The 25,695-nt window shown below is 47.3% G+C and overlaps 2 protein-coding genes and 1 long non-coding RNA gene across 3 annotated transcripts in view; 2 read left to right on the top strand and 1 right to left on the bottom strand.

Moving 5' to 3' along the window:
• Nucleotides 1–1,744: 1,744 nt before the first annotated feature.
• On the top strand, nucleotides 1,745–22,922 carry LOC100484846 (zinc finger protein 300-like). The gene is made up of 6 exons (XM_034669779.1): nucleotides 1,745–2,146; nucleotides 2,253–2,323; nucleotides 2,421–2,540; nucleotides 18,409–18,535; nucleotides 18,819–18,914; nucleotides 20,483–22,922. Exons 1-6 carry the CDS (start codon nucleotides 1,852–1,854, stop codon nucleotides 21,523–21,525), a joined length of 1,752 nt encoding a protein of 583 aa, XP_034525670.1. The 5' UTR covers nucleotides 1,745–1,851; the 3' UTR covers nucleotides 21,526–22,922.
• On the top strand, nucleotides 10,205–13,291 carry LOC117804118. Its single transcript, XR_004628337.1, has 3 exons — nucleotides 10,205–10,239; nucleotides 11,325–11,367; nucleotides 12,917–13,291. It is a non-coding gene; the product is annotated as an uncharacterized LOC117804118 (long non-coding RNA).
• A 91-nt stretch (nucleotides 22,923–23,013) lies between the features above and the next one.
• The window catches only part of LOC100463897 (RB-associated KRAB zinc finger protein), a 50,337-nt gene continuing 47,655 nt past the window's right edge, over nucleotides 23,014–25,695 (bottom strand). Inside the window, exons 7-8 of the transcript XR_004628332.1 lie at nucleotides 25,325–25,422; nucleotides 23,014–23,440 (exon numbers count right to left, since the gene is read on the bottom strand). The gene's annotated coding sequence lies outside the window, so the exon portion shown is untranslated. The remainder of the gene's footprint in view (nucleotides 23,441–25,324; nucleotides 25,423–25,695) is intronic.

Below are 25,695 nucleotides of genomic sequence, written 5' to 3' on the forward strand. Positions count from 1 at the left end.
AGTTTAACAGGAAGAAAAGAACAAAAGATATGAAACACCAAGAGAATTATCCTGTAAAAGTTTCCACACTCAGAAGTTTCACAAATGAATCTTTCTGAATGTTTTTTAGCAGGATAATTTCTACTGTTTGTAACTTTCTCTAGAACAAAAGCTATAAAGCTATAAAAAGCTTTGCTGAATCTGCAAAGGACTCAAATCCCTGATGCCCAAAACTGACATAGGAAGTAGAAACAAAAGTAGAAGTAACCTCTTGAAACAAAACAACAGGACTACTATTTTTTTTTTTCAAAAAGAGCATGAAGTGACTCTAACAGTATATTCTAAAAGTTCTGATAGGCTGTATCCAATAATGTAAAATGAATTCATTAAGAAACTTACCATTTGAATATGTTAATTGTTAAAATGTCAACTTATATCCTTTTAATAGATTTTTTAAAAAGTCACATGATAAAGTTCATTGCCCTGAACTCTCTCTCACACACAATACATGTATGTCGTAAAGAATATCTCTTTTAGACCAATATCATACTTAGTTGTTCAAAATCTGTAGGCGGTTCCAGCAACTTTGTAAAATCAGCACAATGTCTCGGCACTATTTTATAACATAGGATATCCCAAAGCATTATGTTTTAATAACTTTAGCAGTATAAATGCTACCTGCATATAAAAAGCATCTTTTTAAGCTTTAAATTCCTTTACCTTCTCTTGGTGAATTTTGAATAATAAATGTTTAACGGCAAAGGATGAGGGGAATACCACACAAAAAGAGTAGCTGGCCAGGATAAACAGAATCTACGAAAAAATATTGACAATTAATTATATCTCTGAAAATAAACACAAATGAAATGAGAACAGGCAAAGGCTATTTATTCAGAGCTTGCTACATTAAAGGACTCAGTCACTGTTCCTTGCGTTTTGGCAGAAGCTCAAAGGCAGGCAGGGGAACGGGAAAGTTTTACAGTGGGGACAAAAGGAGGGCTTCCTATATGCCTTCATTGGAGGCTGGCTGCAGAAGGCTGGAGGCTAGAGGACTAACTGGAAGTGAGGCATCCTGTGTGATGGGTTAGGGGTGTCTATTCGACTTTTTCTCTGGCTGGTCCTGAGTCAGAAGTGAGGACGAACATGAGGAAAGCTCAGTTACTGATGAAGTCCTGGTTATCTGGGGCCAACTGTTACGGAAGTGATTGTTCAGCTCCCTGGATTGTTGCTGGAGATGGCGATCTGGCTTCCGGGGCTGTTCCCTGCGGGCAGGGGAGCTGGTTTCTGGGAAGGTTGCGGTGGTGGTAGGTCAGAGTCCTATCTCGGTACGTGGTCTGGCCATTGCCCATTTGTATATTCAGTATCTCATATGTATAACTTCAGGGCTGCCTTATTCATACCATGAGCTGCAGACATAATATTTAGGCAAGGGTTCCCTGAGACCTGAGAATTATTTCAAGGGTTCCTCCAGAGTGAAAATATTGAGAAAGGCTGCCTCTGATTCCTCATCTGTGAAATGGGGCTAACGATACCTATTTTGGGACTGTCATGAGGACTGAATGATAGTTTTTTTGTTTTGTTTTGTTTACAAAATCAAGTGCCCTACACGGAGCCCCACGGGTAGTAGCAGGCTTCTGGGGAGGAGGCGTACAGTCAAGCCCACGTTGGCGTTGGCGTCCAAACTGGGGACCACCCACCCGTCAACACGGTGCAGCGCTACGGACAGCCCGGATCCGATCCAGTGGGAAGCCCGCAGGGCGACTGCCGCCGGCAATAACATGGGAGAAGGTGCAGTCACTCACAGCCCGTGGGTCCACTGGGTGGCCACCGCGCCATACCCGCCTACCCACACCTGCTACTCCGTGGCCGGAAATGCCTGGACCACCGGCCGGAAGTACCTCACCGCGGAGACTCCCGGGAATTGTAGTTCCGTACAGTCCAGGGGCGTCTCGGCTGTGTCTGGAGGTCTCTGAGAGCGGTCTGCGTATTTCCGGACCCCAGACTGGACTCGTGGTGATCAGCACCTCGGACCTGGCCAGTTCTGAGGCCCCCGTGGCATCTGGGACTGGCAATTCCCTCCGCCCGAGTTGTAGAGAGGGCACGTGTGGCAGAGCCAGGGCTGCAGAGCTGGCGGACGCTGGGAGGGGTGCTGTGCTCAGGGGGTCCGGTGGGCGGCTCCGTCTGACGTCTACTGGGGAGGGTCGGGGTTCCTGTATGGTTTGGGGCGGGGGCCGTGGGCAGGCTGGTCTCACTGCTTTTCTGTCGTCCTGCAGCCGAGCCTCGTTGGAGCCCCACACTCCGCAGGGGGCTTAGCGCGGTGCACCCAGTGACAGCTTCGGCCTCGGTGAGCTGGGGGCCAGCTCTCCCCGGAATGGTCATTCTTCTTTCCCGATGGTGGATTTGTTTCCGTCCCTTGACTCGGAGCTTCTCTGCCCATCCAGGTCCCTGAACTTCGCTGGCGCGGCCCGACTTCCCGTGGCCGAGGAGGGACTGCTGAGGAAGGGCCCCCCCTCCTGTTCGACCCTCCCGTCACTCCTTTGGATCCCACATCGCAGCCAACGGTAGGCTCTGAGCTGTGAGGGCAAGGAAGGAAGGATGTGAAATGATTGGTATTTCATGGATCTACGGTGTCAGTCTTCATCTGACAAACATTTATTGAGTGTCTGGGTCAGGCACTGGGGAAGCGCCAGGTCGCAACCTTGGCTGGAGCCCTATGGAGGTGTCGGTCCCGTGAACAGATAAGGGCCACCAAGGTGTGGGTGCTCTGATAGTTATTGTTACTGGATGAACGGACACCCAGGCGGGAGGTCAGTTCCTACTGGGGGAGGCGTGACTGAATATCAGACTTGAAATAAGGTCTCCATAGGTGAAAGGGGGCAAAAGGGTTAGGGGTAGGGAACAGCCTATGAAAAGGTAAGCAGCATGAAACGTGTGGGTACTGCTGGATTTTGCACCATGGAAGAGCCTGGGTGGGGGGTGTGATGAGGCTGGAGGTGGTTTCGGGGAGCAAATCAAGCTGGGGTACGGACTGGGTCCCATTAGCACCTGAAGTATTTTAGGCCAGGCAATGGTGTGGTGAAATTTGTCTTTTGATGTGATGTGATTTGTCTTTTGGCAATGAGTAGAGTTGCTGGGGACTGAGCTAAGGTTGTGGAAAAAGTGAGTAGAGGAGTGTATCTCAGGTTTGTGAAGCCATGCCAGCACTGGCAAGGGTGAAGGAAGGTGGGGCTGTGGGAGCGCATCCGTTTGCAGACTGTCGAAGACGGGAGGAGGTGGACATGGTTCAGTGTAGACAGTTCTTTCCCCATACTCCATGAGGACAGATAGAGCCACAGTGAGGGTGCCCAGTGATGCAGAGATAGGGGTGCGTCTTTCTTTGAGGCTTTTTTGTTCAAGATATAGGACACACTTGCCCTGGGGCGGAGGGGAGAGGTGTGAAGCAAAACCCGTACTATAGTTTTAAGTCTTGATAAGGCTTATCAGTTGTTTCCATTATGACTTGAATTTGCGTCTTCTTGAAGGAGATTTTCTCCTATTACACCTGTAATTCTTTCTTACTATGTTCAACTAGTGATGTTAGAAAAGATCTCCAAGGTGTAGCAAAGTGAAAAAAGAAGGAAACTTTTTGCCCATTTAGACTGAGCAGATGTTAAAAGTTTCTTTGCTTTGGATTTTCTAAAGAACTAAAACCTTATAAATACCACTGGAGCTCTTTTAATATCACCCCTCCTTCCATTTCCCTTCCTTTCTGGGTAACAACTTCTGAGATTGCTTTATTCTTACATGGTATTTACTTATGAGATGTGAACGTGGTCAAAAACAACGTATTGTTTTGTGTCTTCATTACCTTTGCCTGTATTTCTTTGGCTTTGTTTTTCTCTTTTTTATTTTTAGTACTTTTTTCATATATTCCAGATCCAAATCCATTTATGGCTTATGCACCTTGCAGAAATCTTGAATAGATTTTGATTGGGCCTGGTGTTTCCTTGATGAGTATATTTCTGAGTACCGATCCATTTTATTTAATGTTTAGTGATTGTTTTTCTTTTTTTTTTCTTCAGTTTTCTGTTGCTTTGTCAATTTTAGAGCTTGATATTTTTCTAGGAAATTGTCCAGTTTAATTTCAGATTTATGGCATTACATTGCCTATAGTGATCTCGTCACTTAAAAACATCTCTGCCGCATCTGAAGCTGTCTTTTCTCATGTTTGAAAATTGCATTTTTGCCTTCTCTTGCCTTCTTGAGCAATGGTGCCTGAACTTAGCCTATTTTATTAGTTTTAAATACAAACCAGTTATGTTACTAGTTTTAATCTTTTCAAAGAATTGATTGTAGTTTTTTCTTCGCAGTTTTTTATTTGGACACAACTTCACGTGTAACGTCAAGTCACAATGGTAGAATAGTAGAGAGAATTCCTGAACACCTTTCATCTAAATTTCTCAAATATGAACATTTTACCACATTTGCGTAGGGGGCTTGAGGGATTTCAGGGCCGATTAAAGAGATACGACCGTACGACCAGGAGCACACACAAGCTTTATTTAAGCACGTGTGTTAGGGAGAGGTCCCTTGCAGCGTGAGACCATCCAGAGGCTGGGGCCCAGGGGCCGCTTCCCAGAAGGGAGGAGGAGAAGGATACCCTTGGGTATCTCTGGGTTAGAGGCGCTTGGGGTCTCTGTAGCCACATGGTGTATTCTATCTATGGCTACCAGATTCTGGCTACAGTTGCATGGGGTAGGCAAAGCAGGCAGATTCTAAATGACTAAAAGTCTGTTTATATTTGGGCTATCTTTAACATGACTGCATGTGTTAACATTGGAGTTTGGTGCCACTGGTCCTTTGAGCTACTGGCCTCAGCCTGCTAGGAGCCACTCCACAGAGGCCATCACTGGCTCATTCACATACAAGTTGCTTTCTCCTTCTTTTCCTCTGCCCTCCATGCATCTGCGTGTGTGTACGTAAAAAACACACACACACACACACACACTACTTTGTGTGCATTTCCCAAAAGCAGGGCCATTCTGTCACACAGCCACAGGATAATGGTCAAAACCAGGAAATGAGCACTGGTACAATACTGCTGTCTACGGATCCTGCTCACCTTTCACCCGTTGTCTCAGGAAGACCCTTTCTAGTTCAAGGAGATCTCAGATCATGTGTTGCTTTTTCCCCCCACGTCCCTTTGTCGTCTTTTCTCGGGAACAATTCCCCAATCATTCATTGTCTTCAATAGAATAGCAACTTTGAGGAGTCCAGACCAGTTATTTTGTGGAATGTTCCTCAACGTAGGTTTGTCAAATGTCTCACCATGATTAGACTCAGGTAATACATTGGTGGCAGGATTTTTTTTTAACTTTTCTATTATTTCTTTGATTTCCTTTTTTTTTTTTTTTTAAATCTCTGCTCATACTTGTTTCTTTTATGCCTTTTGGGTTTACTCTTTTCTGTGCTAGTCTCCTGTGGTGAATGTCATTAATTTTCCATTTTTATCTAATGAGTATCTTAGGGCTGTATTTTTTTTTAAGTGTGTGTTTGTAACTATGCCTCAGTTTTGATACGTAATATTTTTGCAGTTGTTGTTACAAATAATTCTGCGTTCTTATAATTTTCCAGTCGTACAGCTTTTTGGTTTAGAGAGTGGCATCTATGCAATATTGATTTTTTAAACATATTTGTTGAGGTTTATTCTTAGCTTTTTTGGGTCAATTTTTATAGTTCTCCCAGATGTGCTTAAAAAGAATGTATGTTCTCTGACTAGCAAGTATATTCTTCTGTCCGATCCAATAGGTCAAGCTTTTAAATTGTTATTCAAATGTTGTATACTCTATTTATTTTTTGTATCAGGAATCTTCATTTCTGAAAACACGTGCTAGAGTCTTTTCACTGTGATAGAGGACTTGTCGGTGTCCCCCGCATGCTTCACGTGTTTGAGCTATATATGCATACCGTCTGTGTGCTGGTGTGCACAGACCCAAGATCGAGTTGGCCTCTGCCCCTTGCTTTGTCTCTGCGATGGGTCGTTCTTTCGTATTTGTATGTCTTGGTTTTTTTTTTTTTTCTTTTTTAAAATGAATGCCAGGCATTGTGTGTGGGAGTGGAGACCTCTGCTCCCCTGTCGCTGTGTGTGGGGCTGGGAGGCAGGAGGTCGGTTGCTGCAAGACTGGTCAGGAGTTGACAAGCCTGGTATCTGCTGTTGCCCTGGTTACTGTCAGGCGGTGGTCTCGGGCATTGCTCTGTGCTTTGGGTGGGCTGGTCACTGTTCCCCGTTGTGACTATCTCCTCATACTGTTGCTCCTGCTTCTTCCTCAGTGCTGCCTGGGCTGGTGGTGGAGGGCCCTACGTCCCTCAGTCTCGGGGCTGGGGCCTTGTCAGGGCTGCTGCCCCTCCCCCTGTGGTAGGAGCCTAGGACACATGCCTGCTCCCTTTTCCCTGTCAAGAGCTATAGTTCTTACCTGTGCTCTGGGAGCAACAGTATTTGTTGCCCTTCCCTTGGCAGCGTAAGGCTTTGTTCCTCAGGAGAGAAGTTTCTGGAAGGATGGGGCTTCCCCGTGTTTCCCACAAAGACAGCCACTCTGCTCTTCCAGACCTTCGCTACCCAGGGAGCCTCTCTCTGGTCTCCTGCTCAGCCGTAAGCCTTCTCCTGAGCACCGAGTGGAGGGATGCACCCCAGATTCCCACAAATTCTGTGATTTAAAGCAACACCCACTGTCACCTCGCAGCTCTGCACTGTCCAGGGGGACGTGGCTGGCTGAGGCTCTGCTCAGGTCTCCCAAGGCCAGAATCAAAGTGTGGGATGGCAAGCCTCTTCCCCAGGGGGCTCGGGGTAGTCTGTCCAGGCCCACGGGGGTCAGCAGAAGTCCGTGTCCGGGGATTTGAGGCCCAAGGCCCCTGATTCCTGGCTTGCTGTGAGCTGAGGTTTCTCTCAGCTCTTTGCACGGGGTGGCGTGGGGTCCTTCTTGTGTTTCCACTCTCTCCACCCCCTTTGGAGGTAAATGTCCTACTTATGTTCTCACGTGAGTCTCACCATCCGTCTATTTATGTGCAGGTGTTCTTAGTGTCTTGGCAAAGGCTTAGAATCGGGCTGGGACAAGGTGGCTCAGTCTGCATATTCCAGCTCCTTTCTACTCCCAGACCGCCGAAAGCAGGAGCTGAGCCTCCAGCCCCTGAGCCTCCAGCCCACGGTAAGTTCTCAGCAGGAGAGCAGAGCTTTTCCAATCCTCAAGCCCCAGGCACCCCACTGATAGGATAATTCTTGTAAGGGTGACCCGGGGAGCAGCAATCTACTTTGGAAGCAGGGCGCCCTCTCTGAGCTCCCCTCGTAGCTTAGGGCTGAAGCTGGAGGTCCACACAGTATGGGACCGCCCCCAGAAAAGCATCCCTAAAACAGCTGAGGACCCGCTTGCCAACTGTGAATTTGGGGGATGCCATCGTATCAGGGGATCATCTAGGATTTGGTTTAGGGGATGGTTTGCTAGGAGGAGAGGGGATCCCCCGCTTTAGGGTGCGAGAAACAGGAATGAGAGAAGGGATCCCTATGACTCTCGGAGGACGCCCCCCCCAATCGCTCTACACTCAGGTGCATTCACTGTCCTGGCACCTCCTCCCTGCCCGCCTGCCCCCACTCCCCCCCGCACTCCACGGCTTGTGAGACATAGACCCTCCTTGTGTAGTCAAGGCATAGAAGTTGCTTTCTTAACCTAAGAGTATTTCATTTTTCCTTCTCATGTTAAAGACGAAAGAAAATGCGCGTGAGAGAGGTGTTCAGAGCCACCCAGCTTACTAGAGGCCGAGCCAGCTCTAGCGCCCAGGGCTCCCGTCCGCCAGGCGGGGGCTTCCTCCCCAGCGCCTCTGGTCATCGCTAAAACCCGCCCCTTCCCACCTTCCACCCCTTCAGACCCTCCCACGGATTTCCTCTCCTCCAGGGGAAGGACTCTGATAGGCGGTCATGGAGAGAAAACCCAGTAAGATGATATATGTATATTTTTATGAAATATTGAAATATTGAACAGTGAGCACATGTTGATTGTCTAAAAAACAAAATTAGAAAATGCCACTATGTCAAAACAAACAGATCCTACCATGCGAAGGTCACCGTTGTTAACATTTTGTGTGTTTTGTACAGAATTTTTTTCTATGTTTTTACAAAAACCCATTCCACGTGCTGAAATTGGATGTACACAAACAGGGAACAGTAGAGTGTCCCCTCTGACCACGGTTTTGGACCCACGCTGTTGGGCCTGCCTTCCCCTCCTCGTTTCCCCGGGCCACCATGGCAAAGTGGCAGACTGGGGCTGCCCAAAGCGCAGAGAAGTGAGGTTTCTCAGCTCAGGTGTGGGAGGGGCCGGTTCCTTCGGAGGCGGTGTGGGGGCGCCTGCTCCGGGCCTCTCCCTGCTGCTGGGGGCTTGCTGGCAGTCCTGGGCGTTGCTGCCTTCATCTTCCCTGATGTTCTCCCTGTGCCCAGTTTCCCCCTTTTACAAGCACGCCAGTCACACTGGGATGCCCCCCCCCCATCCTCTGCAAAGACTATTTCTAAATTAGGCCACACTCTGAGAGACTGAGGGCTAGGACCCCCAACATATCTTCTTTGGGGACAGAGTTTAACCTAGAACACGTCCCTGCCAGGACAAGCTCTCCGGTAACCCAGAGTGTTCAGTTGCCTGAAGCTGTGATGAAGGCCAGTCTCTCCTCGGGCCGGCTGCTGGCGGTCTAGTGAACGGCTTACACTCCTGTCCAGTTCGAGCTTCCCCCTCTCCCTGCAGGGCTGCAGGTCTTCATCCCCAGATGGAGGGCCCGTGATCTCTTCTGTCTCTGCTCCTCCTTAACCCTTTCTTCTCCTCATCGCACCGCTTCTTTCTCCGCCAGGGGCGGAGTAGGAGGAGGGGAAATGGAGGAAAAGTAGCATAGACCTCTCCTTGCTCTGTGCTTTTGGTAGCTCCACCTGCCTAGCTGGCTGCCCTCTGTCACTCCTGAGGCCACCTGATGGCCTTTTCGGGGTGCAGAGCCTGTGACACTGGCAGGGGCTCTCTGGCAGACCTCGGTGCCCACCCCCAGCTCCTGGCTCAGTGGTCCTGCTTCTCCGTGTCCCTGCTGTAGAGTTCATGCCCACCTACCTTCCTGCCCCCTCTCCTCACCTGGCCACCCATGGTGGCCTTTGCCGGACTCTAACCTCTGATTTCCTCCGCTGCGAGGCTGACTGCTGCTGCTGGGCTCCCGCATGCACAAAGGTGTCCCCACAGTGCTCGCGCCCCCCCCCATCTGCTGAACACCATGTGCCCAAGAGTTTCTTTTTTTTTTTTTTTTTTAAAGATTTTTTATTTATTTATAAGACAGAGATAGAGACAGCCAGCGAGAGAGGGAACACAAACAGGGGGAGTGGGAGAGAAGAAGCAGGCTCATAGCAGAGGAGCCTGACGTGGGGCTCGATCCCATAACGCCAGGATCACGCCCTGAGCCGAAGGCAGACGCTCAACCGCTCTGCCACCCAGACGCCCCCCAAGAGTTTCTGCAGCTGGGTGCACATCCAGCTGGCGGGGGGTGAGGTTATTCTCCCCCACTTTTTGCAAGCTCCCTCTGGTTCTCTTGCAACCACCTCTCTTGGGATGGAAGGGAAGCAAAACCCCACGTACACTGTCAGTAGACACCTCTCCTTCCGCCGTTCCTTCTCCAGAGGGAGGCGTCTGTTAGGTTGGGCCTAGCAGCTCTCCCAGATAATTTGGGGCGTTTGAGAATTTAGCTAAAACTCCAGGCACCTGGGAAAATCCCATCCATCTCCCTGTTACCCATCTGTGAATCATGTGCTTATGGATTATGTATCCTCTTTTTTTTCCCCACTTACTGGTATAACCAGAAGCGATGTCCGTGTCCGATAATTTCTCGTGTGATAGTGTAAACTGATTCATAGCATGGCATGCTTTAATGTATCACAATTGATTAACTAATCTCTTATTTTTAAGCACTTAGGTAGTCTCCAATTAAAAAAAAAAAAAACACCCTCAGAATTCTTTATGGAGTTTCTGTAATTCTAGAGTTTTAGTGTCTCTGCAGACTTCTTGGACCCAACTCCCGTGTGTCTCTATCCTGAGTAGGAACATACCTAAGACCAACCTCGTGTGTGTTCAGGAGAGAGATAGGTGTGGGGTCCAGTTGATGCTTCCAGCCACAGTAAATTTGCTCCTGAACCTTCGTGTTCCTGTTCCCTGGCAAAATGAGGAAAGGAGGAGGAGGGCTCAGGAGAAGCCATCAGATCTTGTCCCATATTTGGTAAGTGGCAGAGCCAGACCGGGACTGCTTCCCGGGCAGAGGTCAGCCCAGATCAGCCAGGGCGGTTCTTACTAACAGTGACTGCAGACAGATCGCAGCCATGGGAGGAGGAGCGCACGGAACCCAGGAGGTCCGGGATGGGCCGGAGGGCCCCGCCTCATCGCCCCCACCCCACACCTGCCGTAGCTAAACTCCATTATTTAATGGACTCTGCCTTTAGGAACTCATTTTTATATTTTCCTGGGAGTTGTCCTCAACGTCTGCCAGGGGCAGGACTGGTGACAAGCTTTGGGTTAGAAGCTTACCAAACGACAGATATTTTATAAATAACATTTATATACGAAGTGACTGTTTGTCATAGAAAAAGTTAGGAAATTCATCTAAGGACAAAAAAAAGTGTTTTATACGATGGTTGTGACCCAACTGCCCAGAGCTAACTGCTCCCAGCTTTTTTTCTTACATCATGTCAAAGATGGTTCTGTGCAAGTGTGTGTGTGCGTCTGTGTGTACGTGCATCTGTGTGTATGCGATCAAACCGTTTTTAGCCACCTTTTTTCAGTGATCAGTTTGCTATCACTAAAATACTTTTCTATGATTTTATTTCATTAGCTACAGAACGGTTCATTTCCCTTTGGAGGTAGTGTGTTTATTTAACTCATCCTCCTTTGTTGGATATTTAGTTATTTTCTGTTTGTGTTTTTTTTGTTTTTGTTTTTGTTTTTGCAGAGTTTTAACAAAATGTAATAAATTTCTTGGCGGTTAACTCTTTGCCTAAACTCACGACTGTTTCTTCAGAATAAATTTCTATTAATTCAATTTCTGGGGAATGATGGGAGGGGTTAGTAAATTGCACACTGATGACTGAGACACAGATATATATGTGGATTAAGTAGAAAAGAAAAATCCAGATTGAACCCTTTCAAAGCTGCGTCCCCATCACACAGGTTGTGTGATGGCAGGGTCCCTGGGGGAAGCCTGTCCTCCCTCTGTGCCTGGAGGCGCGGTGGCGGCAGTTGATTCAGAGGCTGGGGTGAGCTTGGCCTCTCAAGTCCTCTCCTCTCCCCACCCCCTCTCTGCTTCCACAGGTGTCTGCTTTTCCCGGCCCATCAGGGAAGGACCATGTGCCAAGTGAGTATGGCATTTATTTTATTAATTTATTTTTATCTGTTTCTTTATTTGAGAGAGAGTGTAAGCAGGAGGAGAAGAAGAGGGAGAGGGAGAAACAGACTCCCTGCTGTGTGGAGCCCAATGTGGGGCTCAATCTCAGGACCCTGAGATTATCACCTGAGCCGAAATCAAGAGTCGGTCACTTAAACCGACTGCGCCGCCCCCACCCCCACCCCAGCTGCCCCGTGGCATTTCTTTATACTGCACTCTGCTTTACCAGGGGTTTGGGGGATGCTTCTAAGAATGCATCCAGTAAAAACAATGCAGACAGGACCCAGGATCAGTGAAGACAGGAAGCAAGCTAGAAGGAGGCTGTGCGGAGAGAGTTATGAGCTGCCCTATAAACTTGTGTCTGACACTGCCGGCACTTTCAAAAGACAGATTCCAGCCAATAGATGACTTGTGCTGTCTGTTTGGGACTAGCATGTCAACTTCTTAGAGGAAAGAAAGCTGTTTTCGGTATTGAGGAGTTTATGTGACAGGCCTTGGCATGTGAGGTTAGCAGGCGGGGTCCTCAGTGATGACAAGACGGAGGCGGACACACCAGCAAATCTCCTATGACTTTTTTTTTCCGTATAAACAGTGGGTCTTACGTGAGTGCGGAAATCTGTGATTGTGATTGCTTAAGGAATCAAAATCCACAGTTCTCCATAAACAGCCTCGTGATGTCTGACCTAGAGGAAACAGTGCATTGTGCAGAGGAAGGAACGAGTAGCACGTTCTGCAAATCCGTTTTCACAGTAGTGTTTTGACCTAGCTGGAGAGCAAACAGCTCAGTTTTAGTCTTTGGCAGGAACGTGGAGGGAAGTGTTGGCATGCTCCTGGCCTTTTCTCCTGGGGTCCGAGCTTCCTTTTTTCACGACTTAGACCTCATGCATCTGCCCTGGGCCCCCTTTCTTACTGTGATCTTCAGATGTCAGTGATGTTGTCTGCTCCCAGCCTGTCTGCATTCTCAGATCAGTCGTGATGGGCCCCTCTCTTCACCCCAGGCCCAGGAACTCATGAACGGAAAGTGTGCTGGCCAGAGCCAGAAACCCAGCTAGAACTAGTTTAGGGTGAACCCCAAATCCAGGCAGTACCCGGACCACAAGAGGATCAGGGGTGCAGATGGGACTCAGAGACAGTCACACCAAGGAATGCAGGTGTTGCCTGGAATCTTTCCAGTCCCTCGCCTCTGGGTCTGTGACTTCCTTCTTTCACAGTGACGGCATCCGTGTGTCCAGAAGTAGGCATGGCCCACACCCCACACTTACGAGTTCTGCCAGAGAAAGGGACCAAGCCCCCTCTTGCAGAGCCAGTTTGCACGGTCTTTGGGAGAGATTCAGATTGGCCCAGCTTAGTCCACATCTAGGGCTGAGAGGCTGGGTCTGTGGGGGGCGCCCCCAGGAGTACCACCTACTCGGGGCACCGGAGGGAGTCTGCTAGCCGCAGAAGAAGCCGAGGTCTTGTGGACAAACATTACAGCTGTCCACTCCAGGAAGAAAAACGTTCTTAGGGTCTCGTTTTCCAGCTTGGGGACCTGTCGTTCATAATGACTGTATCAGTGCCTAAAAGAGCCGGGACCATCTGGATGTTTGACGCCAGGAACATCTGGGCACAGGACCAGTGTGAGAGGGTTGGAAACGAGGTGGCAGCACCACGGCCTTCTCAGAGGAGAGAGCTGGCTGCATCTCGAGGCTGCCGGACCCGTACTCAGGCTGGAGGTTTCATCTGTGCCTTTTGGGGAAGCTGTTATTTCTCAGGAAACCAGGTCTCGCTGCGAACGGCTCCTCAGAGCTATCCGCAACAGAAATACTAACAATAAAAGTTACAAACCTCCGCCTGTTGAGCGCTTATGCATCAGTCTCTGTGTTTTCCATATGTTATTTCACGAATGAGCCTGTGAGATAGGTATTCTTTTTTTTTTTTTTTTTTAAGATTTTATTTATTTATTTGACATAGAGACAGCCAGCGAGAGAGGGAACACAAGCAGGGGGAGTGGGAGAGGAAGAAGCAGGCTCCCAGTGGAGGAGCCCGACGTGGGGCTCGATCCCAGAACGCTGGGATCACGCCCTGAGCCGAAGGCAGACGCTTAACGACTGCACTACCCGGGCGCCCCAATGAGACAGGTATTCTTAACCCCTCCTCCCATTTTACAGATGGACAAACAGAGGCTGGAGATACTAAGCAAGTTGCCTGGGATCTCACGTCTATTAGGCGATGGAGTTGGGATGTGAATGCGGACAGACAGACAGGCGGACCTAGAACTGGGCCCTGAGTGGTTGAACTGCACTGTAGTTTTATCTGCTTGACACATAGCCCCGGCACAGGAACCGGCAGTACTTCTGCCGTCCAGTGTGGCAGCCAGCAGCCACAGGTGGATACTGAGCCCCTGAAAGTGGCTATTCGGGCGGGGGACCTGCATTTTTCATTTCCACTTAAATTTTATTTTATTATTATTTTTTAAAGATTTATTTATTTATCTGAGAGTGAGGGAGAAAGAAACCCAAGCAGACTCCACGCTGAGTGTGGAGCATGGAGCCCAACACGGGGCTCTATCCCACGACCCTGCAATCAGACCTGAGCTGAAACCTGAGTCAGATGCTCGACTGACCATGCCCCCAGGCACCCCTCCACTTAAATTTTAAAATGGGATCAGAGTAAAATACTTTCCCATCAAAGACAACTTTATTGTTTTTATAGGACTACATTTCATGAAGGTGAAATTGGAAATATAGTGTCGGAATTGAGATGTACTCTAAACTGGGAAACACCCACCAAGTTTTGAATACGTGGTATGAAAAAAAAAAAGAATGAAAAGTATATCAGTAATTTTAAAATAATTCTATATTGAAATGATCATATTCTGGATACATTAGACTAAAAGATCTTATTAAAATTAATTCATTTCCTTTTTTACTTAAAAGGTGACTAGAAAGTTCTGGTTTTTAAACCACTCTATTGAGGTATGATTGACATGTAAAACTGGGCACAGCTTGATGAGTTTAGAGATAAGTGTACGCCCAGGAAACCATCACCACAGACTTAAATCCATCACCTGCAAAAGTTTCCTCCAGCCCCCTTTTAAAATATATGTATTTCTTTTCCTTTTGTGGTAGGAGCATAAGACATGCCCTCTTAGCAAATTTTTAAGTAGACAATGCAGGATGATTAACTGTAGACACGGTGCTGTACAGCAGATCTTCAGAACTTACTCATCTTCCATAACAGACACTGAACCCCTAACCAACACCTCTCCATTTCCCTGCCCCTCCCAGCTCCTGGTACCCACCACGCTACTCTCTAGTTCTAGGAGTTTGGCCATTTTAGAGTCCTCATAAAAGTGGGATCATGCAATATCTGTCCTCCTGTGTCTGGCTTATTTCATTCAGCATAATGTCCTACAGGTTCATCCGTGTTGTCCAAAATGAAGGGATTTCCTTCTTTCTCGTGGCCAATATTCCGTGGTATGTGTATACCACATTGTCCGTTCACCCACAGACGGACACTTAGGCGGTTTCCGTCTCTAAGCTACTGTGAATCATGCTGCAAGGAGCATGAGAAGGCAGGTATCTCGGAGACCCACATTCAATAAGATCACATCATCTTCAAGCACAGATATACTGACTTCTTCCTTCCTGATTTGGATGCCTTTTATTTCTTTTTCTGGCTGGATTGCTCTGGCCGGACTTCCAGTCCTGTGTTGAATAGGAGAGGCAAGAATGGGCATCCTTGTCTTGTTCCAGGTCTTAGAGGGAAAGCTTTCACCCCTGAGTACGAGGTTAGCTGTGGGCTTTTTGTAAATGGCCTTTATCGTGTTGAGGTAAGTTCTTTCTATTCTTTTGCTGAGAGCTTTTAATCGTGAAACGGTGTTGAAGTTTGCCAAATGCTTTTTATGCAGCTATTGAGCTGATTTTGTGATCTTTATCTTTAATTCTGTTAATGTGGTGTCTCACATGGATTTTCATGTGTTGAACCATCCTTGCATCCCAGGGATAAATCCTACTTGGTCATGGTGTCTTATCCTTTCAGTGTGCTGTTGAATTTGATATGCTACTATTTTGTTGAGGATTTTTACATCTATGTTTATCAGGGATATTGGCCTATAGTTTTCTTTTTGGGTGATGTCTATAGTTTTGGTGTCAGAGTGATGCTGGCCTTATACAATGAATTTGGAAGTATTCCCGCTTTTTCTGTTTTTTCTTTGGGAAGAATTTAAGAAGGATCAGTATTAATTATTGTTTAAATTTTTGGTAGAATTCATCCATGAAGGTCTTGGGGCTTTACTTTCTTGGGAGTTTTTTTGGTTACTTCTTCAGTCTTTCACAGTTACTGGTGCACTCAGGCTTTCTGTGTCTTCTTGATTCGTATTGGCAGGTTGTATATATATATTTTTTAGAATTTTGTTCATTTTTTCTAGGTTGTCCAGTTAGTCGGCATAGAATTGTGTATCGTAGTTCCTTAGGGTCTTTTTATTTCTGTGGCATCAACTGTAATGTCTCTTCTTTCATTTCTGATTTTATTTATTCCAGTCTTCTCTTTTTTTCCCCTTAGTCTAGCTAAGCATTTGTCAATTTTATCATTTCAAAAAACCAACTCTTAGTTTTATTTTTTCTACTATTTTTCTATTTACTATTTCATTTATTTCTGCTCTAATCTTTACTACTCCTCCTGCCAGTCTGGGGCTTAGTCTGCCCTTCTTTTTCTAGAGGTGCAAAGTTAGATTGTTCATTTGAGATCTTTTCTCTTTTTTAATGTAGGTGTTCATTTCTACGAAATTCCCTCTTAGCACTGCTTTTGCTTCATCCCTTAAGTTTTGGTTTATTGTTTTCATCTGTCTTAAGATATTTTATAATTTCCTTTTTTTACTTCTTCTGTGACCCAATGGTGTTTAAGAATGTGTTGTTTAATTTCCAAAAATTTAAAATTTTCCCCTTTTCTTTCTATTATTGATTTCTTGTTTCATTTCATTGTGATTAGAAAAGATACTTGGAATGATTTTAGTCTTCTTAAGTTTGTTAAGACTTGTTTTGTGACCTAGCCTATGATCCATCCTGGAGAACATTCTGGGTGCTCTTAACAAGAAGGAGTATTCTGCTGCTATTGGGTAGAATGTTCTGTAAATATCTTTTAAGGCTATTTGGTCTATAGTGTAGTTCATTTCTGCTGTTTTCTTGTTGATGTTCTGTCTAGACAATCTATCCATTATTGAGAGTGGGCTATTTAAGTCTGTTTCTCCCTTGTGATTTGTCAATGTTTGCTCTATATATTTAGGTCCTTTGATGTTGGGGGCATATGTATTTAAAATTGTTATATCTTCCTGTTGGATGGACCCTTTTATAATTATATAAGGCCTTTCTTTGTCTCTTGTAACAATATTTGACTTTAACGCTATTTTGTTGGATACAAGTATAGCCAGACCAGCTCTCTTTTGATTACCATTGCATGGCAGGGAATATCTTTCTTCACCCCTTCACTTTTACCCAGTGTGTGTCCTGAGGTCTAAAGTGAGTCTCTTGTAGACAGAATATAATTGGGTCTTGTTTTCTTACCCATTCAGCCACTCTATGTGTTTTAATTTGGGGAGTTGAGTTTATTTACATTTAAATTAATTACTGGTAGGTAAAGACTTACTATTGCCACTTTGTTCATAGTTTTCTATTCTGTAGTTTCTTTGTTCCTCTCTTCTCTCTTGTCTTTATTGTGGTTTGAGGATTTCCTGTAGTGATATGTTTTGATTCTTTCCTCTTTATACTTGTGTATCTTTTATAGATTTTTTTTTGGTGTGGTTACCATGGAGCTTGCACTGAATATTTTATAGTTTTAGCAGTCTCTTTTAGTCTGATAACAACTTAACTTCAGTCACATATGGAAACTCTACACTTTACTTCCTCACACATTCATACTTTGTTATTTATGTCAGATTTTACTTCCTTTTATATTGTGTTTCCATTAATAAATCTGATTATAGTTATGTTTTTTGCATTTTAACTTCCATACTTGTGTTAAAAATGATTTACACACTGTTACAGCATTACCACATTCAGTATAAATTAATTTGTTGTTTTGGTCCTTAATTCATCCAGACGAGAGAAGATGAAGGAGAAGGGGGAAGAGAGCCAAGCCCTGTTCTGCATTTGTGGAATACTTTCTCTGTTTTCATCTTGTTGCTACCTTAATTTTGACCATATCTCATGTCATCAATTACAATTATATCCTAATTTTATTTATTCATTCCCTCCCAGTGATTTCTTACCTTTTTCTACATCTGATCATCTTTTGTAGCTCCCCTCCTCAAATACCCTGATGGGAGTCCCCATTGCCTTATAGGAGAAAAAACCCTTTATCTTATGATCTGCGCGCGTGCGTGCACTCTCTCTCTCTCTCTCTCTCTCACACACACACACACACACACATTATATTCAACGTTGTCATTCCCAAGTATCTGCAACTCCTACCAGGTTTTTTTTTGTGACTCCTTGCCTATGCTCATGCCGTGCCCCTTGTTAAGTATCCTTCAGACATCCAGACACACTGTTGATCTATCATGATTCTGCTCAAAGGCAGCTTCCAGTGAAGCTTAACTTGACATCAGGGCATTGAATTTGACTGCTGTCTTTTTGTCTTTTCTGTCCTTAATATATTTCCATCATAACTTCTGCTGTAATTGTACCATATAGAAGTTTTCCGTTTATCTCGCTCCACCAGACTCCAAATGCCTTCAGAACAGGAGTAATGTTACATTCAGCTTTCAACCCCAAGCACCATGCGGAATGCCATTAACCTACCAAATCTTCCATAGATGCTCATGCACTGAATAAATGGATGAATAAATAGAGATCTTTCCTAATCTTTTTCTTCCCTGCTACAAAATGTAGTACAGAGTTGGGGCATGCTAAGCTTCCTAAATCACTTAACATGGGGAAACCTGACTTCGAAGGTGGTAAGATCCACCGCCTCTACACCTTTGCCATGGCACTCCATACCGAGCATTCCAGGTGAATCAGGAACGTGTCATTCCAGGGGTCGTTGTCATTCAGAGATGTGGCCGTGGGCTTCACCCGGAAGGAATGGCAGCAGCTGGAGCCTGCACAGAGGATGCTGTACCGGGACGTGATGCTGGAGAACTACAGCCACCTTGTCTCCGTGGGTGAGGAGAGCTTTCCGTGTTTCCTGATTCTGTCTGAGCTCCTTTCTTTTCTCAGTTATGCAAAACCTCTTAAGGACTAAGCACGTTTGGCCTTGGGTTTCAGTTGTCAACAAGTCTGGCTCTCATCTCACCTGCATTATTTGTGAATTTACCTCCCAAGTGAGATACCCATTCTTCAGCCAAGATGTAAATGTTCGTTGAGCCACCTGAACCTTCTGCTTCCTTAGATGGCCCAAGTGGCTCAGCATAAGCCCTCATAAACAGGGATATTTCTCATCAACAGGGTGTCAAGTCACCAAACCAGCTGTGATCTCCAGGTTGGAGCAAGGGCAAGAACCATGGATGGAGGAAGAAGAAATCCTCAGATGGAGCTTTCCAGGTGAGAGAGGAGCAGCTTGTGGGAGGCGGGGGTGGGGGCAGTGGACATCTGATTGGTCACAGAGCAGAACTTTGGGTGGGTTTTGTTTCAGGCAGCCATTCTTAAAAGCCTTGGGTCTTTGCAAGCAGCTGTGGACGTTTGGCCCGAGACCTTGAAATGCCCCAAATGACTCCTGCCACCTGCACACATCACACATCACTACGTGATCACTCTCCTTTCCCTGGGTTTTAGAGAAAGATCTATTCTATTTTTATCCTTTTATTTGACCCTCCCATCTGAGACCTGGCTTGCTTAGTTTTTCTCTAGAATCTTTAGTCTGCCCCTTTCCCCCATGGTTATGAGACAGACTTTCTCATGTTTTCAGGGATTTGTAGATTGCCCCTATTTTAAAATAATTTATTTTGTGCCACTCATTTTAGTTGTCCTTTCTTTTACTGCGAAATGCCTCAAAAGCTTAATTTTTCCCTTTTAGGTTGACTTTAAGTGCCTCTTCTTTCAAAACTATGTAATATGGCCCCATTTTGCTTAATAGGTTATAAATGAAACTCCTTTCTCCCCATCCCAGTATAATCCCATGGGGAGAAGAGCATTTATGCCTCTGAGGCATCTTATTTGTCCTTATTCTGTGGGACACCATCATGGACATTGACTAACTCCCTCTTCCTTCCAGGACAAGGGTCTTTTATCAAGCATTTGTTTCAGGGATATTGTTACTAATCAGGGGTGCACACCAGAATCACCTGGAGAGCTTTAAAAACACCCCCTGATTCGGTCCCAACCTGGAAACATGCTGGTGGGTAAGATCAGTAGGCACTGACTTTGTCCCTTAGGAATCCAGTGGCAGGACTCAAGGAACTTCAGCATTTCTAAACCGAGGACCTCTGTGGTTGCTTTGGGTGTGGGTGTGAGAGATGAAATAGCCAGTAGTTTGTGGTTTAAAACATAAATGAAGCTAAAAGCAAATGAGGATCCAAGCACGTGATGCAGAATTTGACATTTAAGAATCTCAGAGTGGTTGCCATGGTGACATGAACACCAACATGCCCACTACCTTTCCAGTTTTTCTCTCATTCCCTTTTACTTGTGTGTCTTCACCATCTTGTCAATTGATTGTGTCAAACTTGTTAACAGCAAACCTTCTTATATTTATTGTCCATGTTTTATCCCTCTTCCAGTATCCCATTTTTTCCTTTCAAAAGCCAAGGGATGGGGTGCCTGAGTGGCTCAGTCAGTTGAGCATCTGACTCTTGATTTCAGCGTGGGTTGTGAGATTGAGCCCTGTGTTGGGCTCTATGCTTGTTGCAGAGTCTGCTTGGGATTCTCTGCCTCTCTCCCTCTGGCCCTCCCACACATGCTCACTTGCTCCCTCTCTAAAATGAATAAGTAAATCTTAAAAAAAAAGCCAAGGGATGTGCTTGTAGTAGGTTTATGATTATGATGATTGAATCTCAGCAATGAGGTCTGACACCACAAAGTTAATCTTCCTCCTAAGTGTTTCTGAAATCATTTAGTTCTGTGATGTGATTCTGGAAAGATTAACAAGTTTGTGTCATTATTTTTCCCCCTAGAAGAAATTCTGCAAGTTGACCACCAAGTAGATAGACAACAGGAACACCAAGACAAACTTCGGCGGCACGTTCCATTCTTAGACAAGCAAGAACTGACCAAGAAAGGGCACCACGAGTGTAACACAGTTGAAAAGACAGTCTGTAAGGACACAAACCTTGCTCCTTCAAAACAGCAGGTTCATACATGTGACTCATGCGGAATGAGTCTGCCGTGCAACGTAGACGTCAGTCCCAATGCCTACCTTGCGAGAAGGCGATTTGAATGTGACGGACAGGGGAACTTGTTTCTCTACTCCAAGCTCGAAACCTTCCCTTCCGGAGTGCAGCCACGTGAGTGTGACCGCTGCCAGAAAGCGCTCCACCAGGACCAGGCCCTGAGTGCCCACTGGGGAGCTGGCGGTGCCGAGAGAGTCCACAGGTGCACTCAGTGTGGGAAAGGCTTCTCCTGCGAATCGGAACTCAGTGCACACCTGGGGGCACAGGGACTAGGCTGCAGGGTTAGCCAGGGAGGTCACCCCAGAGAGAAACCTGGGGGGGACGGCCGCGGTGGGACATCATCATCCCAGAAGATGAGCCCATCGGTGCCCGTCGCAGCTCTTGCTGGAGGGAAGCCCTACAAGTGCTCTGAGTGTGAGAAGACCTTCTCCCACAAGTCCCGCCTCATCGAGCACCACCGGTCTCACACGGGGGAGAAGCCCTATGGCTGCAAAGAGTGCGGGAAGTCTTTCTCGCGCAAGTCGTGCCTCATCATTCACTACCGCATCCACACCGGGGAGAAGCCCTACGGCTGCGGCGAGTGTGGGAAAGCCTTCTTCCAGAAGTCACACCTCATCCTGCACCAGAGGACTCACACAGGCGAGAAGCCCTACAAGTGCAGCGAGTGTGGGAAAGCCTTCTCGCAGAACTCCTGCCTCATCATACACAAGCGAACTCACATGGGCAAGAAGCCCTATGAGTGCTCTGAGTGTGGGAAGACCTTCTCCCAGAAGGCAAACCTCATCCGCCACCACAGAATCCATACCCGGGAGAAGCTGTACGGGTGAAGGGAGAGCAAGGGCTTTGTCCCAAGTCACGGCACATTGGCGAATGTCACACCTCTGGATGTTGTGAGTGTGGAAAACCCTTCAGGGGTTTTCAGGAATTCCAGTGCCATGGGCATGCAGAGATGTATACCAAGGTGAAATTCGACCAGTCTGGAGAATTAGGAAGAGTCCATCTCTTCAAACCAATGACAGGAGGGTAATGATCCTCTGGAGCGATCTATTTTTATAGGATATGCCTCATTATAAAGTCTATCTATCTGCATTAACTGTGGCTATGGAGCTTTGAAGTCTATGAATAAATTAAGTCATTAGGACAACAGATCTCATACACATCAGAGCAATCCCAGGGAGCACAAAGGGGTTATGTTCCTGACAATGCTGCCTAGAAAGAATCAAATTTATTTTTAAACCCCGTTAGTCATTGAACGTAAGTGTGAGCTTCTTAGGCATACACACCGGAACCAACAGAACCACCTCTATCAGGGTGTCCCACACGAAGTCTTACCCTTTTGTCTCTGTGATGTGTGCTATACCTAAACAGTAGGGGCTTCTTATTAAACCAGGACTCTGGACGCCACACCAACATCCCATTCTGTTTTTTGTTTGCTTGCTGGATCTGAAAGCCAGCAATTTCATGACCTCTCCTGATGTTCTCTCCACCAACCAGTTCATAATTAGTTTCATATTAAATGTGTTAGAACTCCCTTTTCTGGCAAAATGGCAGACCACCTGAGGCGAAACCCATTCCACCGTCAACGACCAGAAATGATGACCAGTAATAGATAACATTCTTTTAAATGCATAATTCCACTGGCAAGAAAACCATCGGAGTTTCCAGATGCCAGTGAGGTAATCTGAACAGAGAGCCAGTGATTCAGTTGGAGGGCGGAAGCTGTAGCTGCCCTGTGGGTTTAACTCGATTTACCCTGAAGCTTGGGTGTTCGAGACCAAGGAAGATGTGAGGCAAGGCCTTGGAGCGCACAAGGCAGCGAGTGGGTACTGAAGTAACTTACAAATTCATAAATTTCAGAAGTCTGTAGGTACAGGGAAAGGGGGTGGACTAGCGAAAAATCTCATTTGCAGGGGAAGCTTGTCTGTGTTTCCTTTGGGCCCCGATGAGGGAAGATTTACCCCAATGATTCATGAGCCCTGACCAGCATTCCATGTGAGTCAGAATTTGGAATTCACCCTATTCCTGTCCCAGCTTTAAAACTAACCAGTCAATACAGAAATTTGCCTTGTCTTTGAAACAAATGACAGAAGCAAATAAAATACATTTTGGAGAGAGACACCCTCAATCCATGTTCGTCAGGCTTCCGACATACAAACCCAACATGACTTCATAATCCAAAACTACAAAACATGAATCCACAGCGAGTCAACAGACACTTGAACAAAATAACATCCAGTATTTTAGGGTCATAGAAACACACAAAATTCTATAACTACTTCACAAATGATTAAAAGCAAAAACTTAAAACCACATGAAAGCAGGGCACCAAGCCAGATAACTGGTCTCTTTGGAAAGGGGAGCACACAGAGTGTCTAGAAATGAGAAATACAGGCACTGCAACGTGAACATCACAATGCTGAGCGGAAAGCCCAGCGGTAAACGATACTGAGCTGCAGAGAAAGTGAACAGAGAGTAGACCAAAGCAGATTCCTAGGATTCAGTCTACAGAGAAGCATCTAGATTAAAACGAGAAGAGCGAGCGTGAGTTCCTAAAAGGCAAACTAGAGGAAGACAAATAAATATTCAAAGGATTTGACAAGACGTGAACTCACAGCCGCAGGCAGCACATCTTATGCCCATGTGGATAACAGTAAATTCACAGCTTAGATGCACACCTGTCCAGAGCTGGCTGCGCTGCTCCGTGGTATCTCGGCTCCGCACCCACCTTGTCTGGCCGCAGAGCTGCAAGTGAATGTGAGGTCCCCATGTGGCTTCTCCCACCTCCTTGCGAGCTGCAGACTCCCCTGCTTGCCAGCACCTGTCTGCCTTACGCACTCCTTAGCTGAGACCCCTGTGGCACTTACCTAAACCCTGCTTTTCTGGTTTGAATTGACCAGTGTGGTCCTAGCCTAGGGACCCTAATAAAGTCATGTGCCCCGGGTCCAGTCTCTCTCTGCTTTCTGCTTTGACATCCCTGTGTGGCCCCTCCAGGTCTGCTGTGTCTTCCCCCAGGCCCTGTGGCCTGCTGTTGAATCCGCTGACCACCAGTACCTGTGCTCCTCTTAACAAGTGTTAGTTTAACAAAGTCATAACAACTGGCCACAGGAACAGGCTGGGAGAGTCTGCGGGGAATGCCTTTTAGTGGGAACGGCTGGCTAACTGGCTCTGCCAGGGGGCCGTTCCATCTGGGCTCCCCTCCCCCGGGGCTTGCTGGCCTCAGTGGGCGCTGCTTTGCTCCGCGGCTACTGCCCATGCAGAGTGCTGCTCCTTCCCATCCCAAAGTGCGAGCTGGGAAAGAAGCAACCAGAGTCCTTCTGGACCTGGGAGGGTTGTCACAGAGGCTGGTTTGTGATGCTGTGGGTCTGTCTTCCACCTGTTAACGCCCCGCAGAGGGCGAGTTCCCCCAGCGAGTGCTGGACTTCGAGGGAGCTCCCCCAGTCTGAGCACCCGCCCAGCTGTTCTCATAGGTGGCCCCAGGAGTCCTGACTGGTGCCATGGGGCCCTTGTGCTCAGGGAAGGTGCGGCTCCCTGCAAAGGTAGGGGCCAGGGCCTGCGCTCCCTCTGTTGCTGTGCACCCTATCCCTCAACCCTGTGGGATATTGCAGATCCCACCCCTGGCACATGGTGGCATGGGATCTAGTGGCCTAATGCCAACGGTCTAAGCCCCACTTGGCCCGAACAAGTTAGCAAGCTCCTCGCTAACGTCAAAGCCCAGAGACGTGGCCCTGGGCTGGTCAGCCTGCAGAGCGCCGACGCGCCAGGGCTGGGGACCTGGGGGTCCACCTGTCACAGTCACAGTGCTGCGAGTCGCTCCTGTCCTGGGGTGGCCGACTGGGACACCCCGGAGAGGGAAGTGGCCGCGGGGGGACATCCACTGCAGATCTTTCCAGTAAGAATCTGAGGTCAGATCAGCAAGGGATGATACAGAATCTGAACCGGGAAACTATCATGTGTTTGAAAGCTGCTAAGACAGTAAATCTTAAAAGTTCTCATCACAAGGGGGAAAATGTGGCAAATGTGAGATGATGATGTTACCTATACCTGTGATCATTTTACAATATGCGCATCTATAGAACCCTGTTGTACACCTGAAGTTAATGTCATGGTACGTGTCACTTATACCTCAATAAATAAATGAAAAAAGAACCCCAAACTTGAAACTTTACGCATCTCAAGACTCCCAATACTCTAAAAGACTTTGTGCAGCAGGAGGGGTGAGGAGGGCCGGCGGGCTGCTGAGCTGCTCACACCGGCCCTGAGCTGCGGCCTGCCCCCGGAGATGCAGCCAGGGGCTGTGCCTCACCGTTCAAGGGGCCACGGGGCCCCAGGGCCGCAGACGCAGGTGCACCCTGCCCCCACCTGAGATGAACCGGTGACAGCCTCAGGCTCCAAATCCACCACACCTGCTCCTGCTTTGCCTGAGGGAGGCCCGCGAGCTGGTCAAGTGCAAATGGCTCCTCGGTGGCGGCTCCCACTCTAACGGGGTGCCGTCTGCTGGTGGAGCCCCCTCCTGAGCCCAACCCCAGCTCCGGAGCTGAGCCGGAGCAATGTCAGCCCCGTGCACAACCACACACGGCCGAACACCAGGCACCACAGGCCCCTTGAGAATACAAGACCTTCTCCTACCTGGTGGATTCGGGGAGGGGTGGGGGTGGCGCATCCAGTGCCTCCTGCCAGAACTTTCTGTGCACATCGGGGCATCCCATTCTCCTCCTAGCACGGGCCTGAGGGAGACACAGAAGGTGAGAAAGCAGGTGGCGCGGGCGGGCAGGCGGGCGGACGGATGGAGACCCTGTCACGAGTTGATAACTCCATTCTTGAAGCCCCGTGGGGCCTGCATGTATTCCCTTCTTCCCGGGTTCCGAGGCAGCCCCCGGAGGTGGGCCACTTCTCCAGCCAACAGGCCGGGTAGGCAGGATCCCCCTGCACAGACTCTGCCTCTCAGACTTCTGGAGTCTGAAGGGTTCTCTACGGGGCATGTTTTCCAAAAAGTTCCC

Source organism: Ailuropoda melanoleuca, chromosome 10, assembly GCF_002007445.2.
Source record: "Ailuropoda melanoleuca isolate Jingjing chromosome 10, ASM200744v2, whole genome shotgun sequence".
In the NCBI taxonomy this organism is placed as follows: Eukaryota; Metazoa; Chordata; class Mammalia; order Carnivora; family Ursidae; genus Ailuropoda; species Ailuropoda melanoleuca.